At 38.2% G+C, this 9,385-nt stretch overlaps 1 protein-coding gene across 4 annotated transcripts in view; it reads left to right on the top strand.

The window, feature by feature from the left end:
* The window catches only part of TTC37 (tetratricopeptide repeat domain 37), a 100,844-nt gene that overhangs the window by 70,904 nt on the left and 20,555 nt on the right, over nucleotides 1-9,385 (top strand). For all 4 annotated transcript variants that reach the window (XM_010831944.1, XM_010831945.1, XM_010831942.1 and 1 more), the window contains 2 exons: nucleotides 2,349-2,470; nucleotides 4,538-4,696. In XM_010831944.1, the coding sequence (XP_010830246.1) occupies nucleotides 2,349-2,470; nucleotides 4,538-4,696 (281 nt within the window). The remainder of the gene's footprint in view (nucleotides 1-2,348; nucleotides 2,471-4,537; nucleotides 4,697-9,385) is intronic.

The raw sequence follows: 9,385 nt of genomic DNA, 5'->3' as shown, positions 1-9,385 counted from the left end.
GGGCAGGAGGAGAAGGGGACGACAGAGCATGAGATGGCTGGATGGCATCACTGACTCGATGGACATGAGTTTGGGTGAACTCCGGGAGTTGGTGATGGACAGGGAGGCCTGGAGTGGTGCAATTCATGGGGTCGCAGAGCTGGACACGACTGAGCGACTTCACTTTCACTTTTGACTTTCATGCATTGGAGAAGGAAATGGCAACCCACTCCAGTGTTCTTGCCTGGAGAATCCCAGGGATGGGGAAGCCTGGTGGGCTGCCGTCTATGGGGTCACACAGAGTCGGACACGACTGAAGTGACTTAGCAGTAGCAGTATCATATTATGGAGGCTTCCTTGGTGGCTCAGCCAGTAAAGAATCTGTCTGCAATGCTGGAGACCTAGGTTCGATCCCTGGGTTGGGAAGATCCCCTGGAGAAGGCAGTGGTTACCCACTCCAGTATTCTGGCCTGGAGAATTCCAGGGACTGTATAGCAGTCCATGGGTTTGCAAAGAGTCAGACATGACTGAGCAACTTTCACCACTACATCGTATTATGAGCCATTAAGCAAATCTAAATAAATTTTAAAATTATACAGAGTATGTTATCTTAATACAGTTGAATTTAAGAATCAATAACAATAAATCTGGAAAATTCTCAAATATTCAAAAATTTAATAGACTTTCAAATAATCCAGGTCAAAGAATGAAGCAGGAGGGAAATTAGAAAGTATTTTGAACTGAATGAAAGTGAAAAATCAATATATAAAATCCTGTGATGCTACTCAAGTACTGCTTATAAGAAAATTTTAGCACTAAATGTCTACATCAGGAAATAAGAAGGGCTTCAAATTGATGATCTCAACTTCTCCCTTGAGAAAGTAGAAAATAGAGAGGGAAATTAAACCAAAGTAAGCAGAATAAAAGAAAATAGAGTAGAGATCTGTGAAATAGAAAACAGAAAATCAACAAAAGCAAAACCTAGTTCTTTGAGATCAATGAAATTGATAAATCTCTAGCTAGGCATCAGGAAAAAATTGTCAGGAATGAGAGAGGATACACCTCTATAGCTATTAAAAGGCTCATAGTGAAAGTGAAAGTGGCTCAGTTGTGTCTGACTCTTTGCAACCCCATGGACTGTAGTCCGTTGAATTCTCCAGGCCAGAATACTGGAGTGGATAGCCTTTCCCTTCTCCAGGGGTTCTTACCAACCCAGGGATTGAACCCAGGTCTCCCACATTGCAGGTGGATTCTTTCACCAACTGAGCCACAAGAGAAGCCCAAAAAGGCTCATAAGAGAATCTTAAGAACAGTTTTATGCCCCTAAATTTGGCAATGCTGATGAAATGGATAAATTCCTTAAAAGACAGAGAGCTTACTTAAGAAGAAATAAACTGAATAGCTTTGTATCTATTAAAGAGACTGAATTTATAGTTAAAAATCTTATATAGAAACCTCCAGGGCCAGATAGAATTCTACCAAACACTGAAGTAAAAAATAATACCAGCTCTATACAACTCTTCCAGGAAATTGAAAAGGTAGTGACATTTCCTAACTTCTGCTCTGAGGTCACCATTACATAAATACCGAAACTAGAGAAAGGCATTACAAGCAAACTACGAAAACTACAGGTGCGGACATTTATAACAAAACTTTCACAATTCAAATCCAGTAACACACAAAAAAGATAGTACTACATCATGATCAAGTGGGATTTATTCTAGGAATGCAAGGTTGCTTTAATATTTGAAAATGAATGTAAAATTTACCATATTAAATGCTATAAAACATGCCAAAGAGTTTATCCTTTATGGTTTCATTTATATGAAATTCAAGTAATACAAACTGATCTATTGTGAGAGAAAATAATGAGTGAGTATCTGGGGACAGAGGGAAAGAGGAGAGGTGGGTTGGGGACAGGAAGGATTACCAAGGAGTAAGAACAAGCTATTCATGATGGTGGATGCATTTATTATCTTGATAGTCGTGATAGTTCATAGATAGATGCTTATGTCAAAAGTTATCAGATTTATAGTTTGAATATGTACAGTTTATCATATGTCAATTATATTGCAATAAATCTTTACTTTTTTCATTGAATTATTTTCAGTTTTACTGGAGACTGATTTTTTTTTTTTAATGAAAGTCACAAATATAAAAAGTCTTAAGTTATTCAGCCACAAATATTCCTACTATGAAACTTTTCAGAAATCTGTCTCATGTTGAGATACTCTGTGATATTCCAGTGGTATGTGTAAAAGTTGTATTGCGTGGTAAGTTTAATTGTCATACTTAATAACTAATTACTTCTCAGAGAACACATTATAAACTGCAGAAAAAAGTTTTAACATTAACTTGTTTTATTGTAGTTAAAGACAGAGAATTCTTTGAAAATTACAACCAGTCTCTTGAAAGGTGGTCTCTCTCTCAAGCTGTCACTGGTCTAATAGACACAGGAAGAATATCCAAAGCTGAAGCCCTCTGCACAAAGGTATGTTTATGGAATTGAGACTCGTGAATTCTTATCCTACTTGGAAAATAACTTCAAAAATAGAGTGCACATTATTTAGAGAGCATTTGGTTGTGATGGTGGTGGTGATGATAATGAAGATAATACCCAGTATTAACTGAGTACTTACTATAGGCTAGTTAATACATTTAGCAGTTTGTATTTGACCTTCACAACAATCCTGTGATTTAGGTATTTATTATTATCCCCATTTATACAAAAGAGAAAACTAAGGCTTAAAGAGTGTAACTAATTTGTATAAGAGTTCACAGGTAGAAATTGACAGACTTGCTGTTTAAGGTCACATGTGTCTGACTCTTGAGACTCAAAGTTGAATTTATTTGGGGTGTTTCTTATGGAAGTAGTATTTTCCTTTGATTTCTAATTACTCTTTAGAATGCTATGTTTTCCAGCATCCCTGCATTTTCCCAAAGTTCTGAACCATATAGAATGACCGTGGGGACTATTAAGTGGGTGACTGAAATTACTGAGTAATCAGTTTTTACCTACCTGGATTGTAGTCTCTGTGAGTAAATTCTTAGACTTTGCCTGACCCATAGTAGAGGCTCAATAAATATTTATTGAATGAACAAATCAGTTTTATAAACCTACTCAGAAATAACTTAATGAATAAGGAGAGATTTAGACATCACTTTTCCTGAAAACACCTTTTTTTTTTTTCCCATAAATACTTACCCGGGAGATTGTGTTGTTTTTCTAGAAATGTTTTTGAAAGATCACTATGAATTTTACAGAGAGAGAGGAATGGATCTTTGAAGATCCCTTTGGTCCTTGAATTCTCTGAAAAGCAGAATCATACATTATCTCTTTTATTTAAGAAATTCCATCTAGGTTCAAGACAGTTCAGTATAATACAGTGACTGTTTAGTGAGCGTAAATTGGCAGTTGCTTCTTACTCTCTCTGACAGAGTAAGGGATACTTTTATGAACCTTTCCTCATCATTTTAAGGTTCTAATCTCTTACTGAGAAGAAAGCAATCACATACCTTTCAGAAATAAGGACATTTAGAACTATGACCTAATAGAAGATAAAGAATTAGGTTATTGAGAGACAGACAATAAAGAAAGATATGTCTAAAACAATAGTGGAAGGATTTGCTTGGAGAACTAGCCTTAACTTCTTGTATGTGTATATTGCGGATATATATTACATATATTACATATACATATACATATTGTATATATAATTATAATACATATATACATATAAACAACATATACATTTATAAATATATATATATATACACACACACACACACACATACAATACTTTTATGTCTATGTATGTGTTTCAAGGTATAAATAAATGGCTTAGGGAAATATGTATAAGAAGTCTGTGCCTGGAGGAAGGACAATGTGTATCTTTATTAAGATGTTGAGAAAGGGAAAAAATTATAGCTCTTTCCTTCTTACATAGTATGCATATGCTCAGTTGCTTCAGTCATGTGCAACTCTTTGCAACCCTATGGACTATAGCCCTCCAGGCTTCTCTGTCCATGGGATTCTCCAGGCAAGAATACTGGAGTAGGTTGCCATGCCCTCCTCCAGGGGACCTTTCTGACCCAGGGATCAAACACGTGTCTCCTGAATCTCTGGCATTGCAGGCGGACTCTACTTCTGAGTCACCAGGGAAGCCCCTCTTACATAACACAGTTTCTTCCAAATAAGGGATAATACTAGCCTTCACTGTTAATTTTATATTTTCTTAGTTCAGCTATTTATATGCAGACTCTAAATTTTTCAGGCTATCACCTAAGAATAAACCATCAAAGGAACGTACTAAATCTAAGAGTGACAATTTATAAACTACAGTAGTAGTATTACTGATTTTAGAGTTTATTTAAGTATAGAGTTTGATATTCCCAAGATGATCAGTGTTCTTTTTTTACTTTTGCTGTTATTTTTTAATAAGAAAAGGTTAAATTCAGGTTTGTTTTTTTTTTCAGTATGGAGAATAGCTTAATTGCCTTTTACATTTAATATTTCAGAACCTGTTTCACGAATTTCTGTTTGGGGTTTGATTTTTAGAATTTAAAAAGTAACCCTGATCAACCAGCTATTATCTTACTCTTGAGACAAGTTCAATGTAAACCACTCCTGGAGTCACGAAAACCTCTCCCAGACACTGTACTTGAAGAGCTGCAAAAAACAGTCATGTCCAACTCAACCTCTGTTCCCGCTTGGCAGGTAAATTTTCCCTTTTGTTATGTGAGTCCTGGGGCTGGTGCACTGGGATGACCCAGAGGGATGCTATGGGGAGGGAGGTGGGAGGGGGGGTTCAGGATTGGGAACACGTGTACACCCGTGGCGGATTCATGTTGATGTATGGCAAAACCAATACAATAATGTAAAGTAAAAAAAATAATAATAATAATTAAAAAAAATTTTTTAAACTATTATAAAAAAAATACTCTGTGATGTTCAGTGAGGTCAAGGGTATGCCCCACTTTTGTCTTGCCTTTAAACCCACTGTGTCTCTCGTTTTCACATAGTAGTTAATATGTGGTTAATATCTCTCATTAACCACAATAGTTAGAGAAACTAAAGAAGTTGATTATTCATTAAGGATCTGCTGCTGCATGGCTTTAAAGCATTTAAAATCGCTGGTTATAAACCTTTCCATTTAAAACAGTATTGAAAATAATGTCTTTTTTAAGGAGTTGATGTAAGAGAGCTAAGTGTTACAAACATAATAAGCTTGCCATAGTGGTGCTTAACTCTCCCTTTAGAGGCGATGTGTGTAGCTTTTCCTTAGCTCCTTTACAGGTAACCTGTATCTAAGATTCTAATGGGTTTTCGGTGCCTTCAGAAATAGTTATTTTCAGGATTGATGCCAGAATCCCTAAGCCGTCAGCCCTTTTAGCTGGCTCTGCTTACCACAATGACAAGTACATAATGATCACTACCTACTTTATTCTTATTGTTACTAAAATACAAAAAGCATATATATTGCTCAACTTGTTACAGTTCTTTCTGTGCCCTGAGACAGTATCAAAGGGACTTTTTGACACAGGTTTTACAGAAGTTTGTTTTACTACAGTTCTTCATTTGATCTTTTGTTCTATGAATGTTTTGATGTCCTGCTTAAAAAGATTATCTAATGGTGTAAAATAGTTGGATTATGCACATTAAGCTTCCTTTTTACTCTAATCCTTGAAGAAGGATGGTGCTTTTATCCCCCTCTCAGAGTAAATTTGCCATATGAGACTTAACATACTTTAATTCTAAGGTCAACTGGATATTGATGATCTCATGTTCTTTATCAAGGGGAAAAGCACTTCGTCAAACTAAAAGGGAAAAATTAAAGGATAAATTATGCAGTAAATAAAGTCTTAAGAGATAGCATATGTGTTTTCTTTTATACCATGATATAATTCACAAAGAATAGAATGTAAAAATCTTACTATATATGTAAGTAATTTTAACCATTACTTACATCAAGATGTAGGGATTTCCCAGGTGGCTCAGTGCTAAAGAATCTGCCAGTGCAGGAGACACAGGAGACTCAGGTTTGATTCCTGGGTTGGGAATATACCTGGAGAAGGAAATGACAACTCACTCTAGTATTCTTGCCTGGGAAATCCCATGGACAGAGGAGCCAGGCAGGCTACGGTCAGTAGGGTCACAAAGAGTTGACACGACTTAGCGACTGAACACACATGTCAAGGTATAGAGCAGTTCCTGCAGCCTAGTGGCCTCCTCCTCCGTTGTTTAGTTGCTAAGCGTACCCAACCTTTTTGTGACCCCATGAACTGTATCCTGCCAGTCTCCTCTGTACGTGGGATTTCCCAGGCAAGAATACTGCAGTAGGTTGCCATTTCCTTCTCCGTGGGATCTTCCCTACCCAGGGATCAAACCAACATCTCCTGCACTGGCATGTAGCTTCTTTACTGCTGAGCCACCAGGGAAGCCCAAATAAATTAATTCTAGAAAGAATGATTGTCAGGATAAACTAAAGATAAGGACAGAGAACCATATGATTAATTGTTAGAATTCACTGCCACTACTTTATACCTTACCTTTATACTTTTAAAATATTTTACCTCACCAAGGTTTGAAAGAACTTAGCTTTAGATATAGTGGAATATTAAGCAAGTGTCAGGTTATATCTTAAGGTGCTCTGATGTTTTCTTCTGTTGACAATTGAAGGCAAATTGTCTTGGTTTCTGAATTAATCTGGCACTGAAATGTGTTTCACAATTGTGTATGATTTTAGGGAAAAAAGGAATATTGCAAGACGTGATAAACATATCCCTGGTGGCTCAGACGGTAAAGCATCTGCCTACAATGCGGGAGACCCAGGTTCAATCCCTGGGTCGGGAAAGTCCCCTGGAGAGGGAAATGGCACCCTACTCCAGTACTCTTGCCTGGAAAAATCCCATGGACAGAGGAGCCTGGTAGGCTACAGTCCATGGGGTCACAAAGAGTCGGACAGGACTGAGTGACTTCACTTTCACTTTGATAAATGTGGTGTTAGCCTTTTTCTCTAGCAGTACAGGACTGAAGACACCTTGGAATTAAGGTTGGGTATTTCTAACTGGCCATTAAATCCTGTACATATAAAGCCCCTGCAGGAAACCATAAAAGGCAATAAGAATTAATAGGATTCTAGAAAAAAAATTCTGCCCACATCCCTACTGAATAGGCACCTCAGTCATACTACCATTTTGGAATTGGTGTACCTTGCATGAAGGCCAGGTGTGTAACTGCATCTGCAGAGTCTTCATTTAAGTGTATTCTACTGCCGAAAGATTGGACGTGGTTGCTGGTATTAACACAAATTGCTAACAAAAAGTTTTCAACTTGAATATACTACTAACTGGTTATGTGATTTTAGTCCAGGTACACCCACTTCAGCTCCAGAGTCTTCATCTGAAACATGAGAGAGGAATTTTAGATAATATAATTACTGTAGAAGTCTTTTAAAAATTATCAGTAAATATTCACTGTTCAGCAGTTTAATGGAAGTACCATATAAGCAGTGGTACATTGTTGAAATAAGATCATGCTGAAGATCACTAATTGGTTTTAAGTACAGTCCTTACTTTACATACTGTTCACCTCCACACTATTAGACTTCTGTGTCTGCTTTACAGAATATGCCACATACCATGGCCAAACTCTCCCTATAACTATTACATCTAATGGCTTATGAACTGCTGCCTTCAGAATCTGTGCTTTGTTGTTCAGTCACTAAGTTGTGTCCGACTCCTTGCAACCCCATGGACTGTAGCACGCCAGGCTTGTCTGTCCTCCACTATCTCCTGTGCTAGATCCAAACAGAACTGAAACCTCAGATGAGGTTTCTGTTCCATATTGAAGTAGTTCCAGTTCATGGTCTCCTAGCTACCACTTCTCCATAACTGCAAACCATTTAAGATCTGACCTGCTATCCTGTTTGGCCCTCTGTCATCTTCGGGCATCATAATTTCTGTGACTTCCTGCAACCTAGCGGCTTCCCCCATGCCTCTCCCTTTGTGACTCCCCCTGTGTCAAAAAAAGGAAGCGGCAGAACCACTATTATGCCTTATATCACTTCTGTCTAATTTTGCCTGTTTTTAAACTTGATATATATGGAATATCTTTTTGTATGTGGTTACTTTCATTCAACATCATGTCCATGAAGTTCATTTAGTTGTTTCATGTAGCCATAGTTTTTTTTTCACGTATTTTTATGAATAATATACTGTAAGATATCCCTTTTACTGTTGATAGACATTTGGATTACAGTTGACCCTTGAACAGCATGGGTCTGAACTGCATGAGTCATACATGGCTATTTTTCAGTAGTCCGTGGTTGGTTCAGTCCTTGCAACCATGAGTACAGAGGCTGACTGTAAGCTACATCCATGTTGTTCAAAGGTCAACTGGGTTTCCAGGTTTTGGCTGTTATAACACTGCTGGGATATGCCCTTTGTTGGGTGATAATTTCGTGAACAGAGAAGCCTGGCAGGCTATAGTCCACGGGACTGCAGAGAGTCAGACGACTGAGCTGCTAGCACTTCTGCTTTTTCTTTTCGTAGTGAAAATGTATTCACTTTAGTAGATCCTGTCCAGTGTTTCTTTAAAATGGGTTGTCAATTTATGTTTCCACCTGCAAATTATAAGCCTTCCAATTGCTGATATTGCTAGATGGTGATTATTATTTTCCCTTTTCAGTGGATATGTAGGTAATCAGATCAGATCAGATCAGTCACTCAGTCGTGTCCGACTCTTTGCGACCCCATGAATCGCAGCACGCCAGGCCTCCCTGTCCATCACCAACTCCCGGAGTTCACTGAGACTCACGTCCATCGAGTCAGTGATGCCATCCAGCCATCTCATCCTCTGTCGTCCCCTTCTCCTCCTGCCCCCAATCCCTCCCAGCATCAGGGTGTTTTCCAATGAATCAACTCTTTGCATGAGGTGGCCAAAGTACTGGAGTTTCAGCTTTAGCATCAGTCCTTCTAAGAAGTCCCAGGGCTGATCTCCTTCAGAATGGACTGGTTGGATCTCCTTGCAGTCCAAGGGACTCTCAAGAGTCTTCTCCAACACCACAGTTCAAAAGCATCAATTCTTCGGCACTCAGCCTTCTTCACAGTCCAACTCTCACATCCATACATGACCACAGGAAAAACCATAGCCTTGACTAGACAAACCTTTGTTGGCAAAGTAATGTTAGGTTGGTCATAACTTGCCTTCCAAGGAGTAAGCATCTTTTAATTTCATGGCTGCAGTCACCATCTGTAGTGATTTTGGAGCCCAGAAAAATAAAGTCTGACACTGTTTCCCCATCTATTTCCCATAAAGTGGTGGGACCAGATGCCATGATCTTCGTTTTCTGAATGTTGAGCTTTAAGCCAACTTTTTCACTCTCCGCTTTCACTTTCATCAAGA

This window comes from Bison bison, unplaced genomic scaffold (assembly GCF_000754665.1).
Source record: "Bison bison bison isolate TAMUID 2011002044 unplaced genomic scaffold, Bison_UMD1.0 scf7180017864533, whole genome shotgun sequence".
NCBI classification, from domain to species: Eukaryota; Metazoa; Chordata; class Mammalia; order Artiodactyla; family Bovidae; genus Bison; species Bison bison.
Note: the sequence above shows the minus strand (reverse complement) of the source record. Positions and strands in the feature narration are given on the sequence as shown.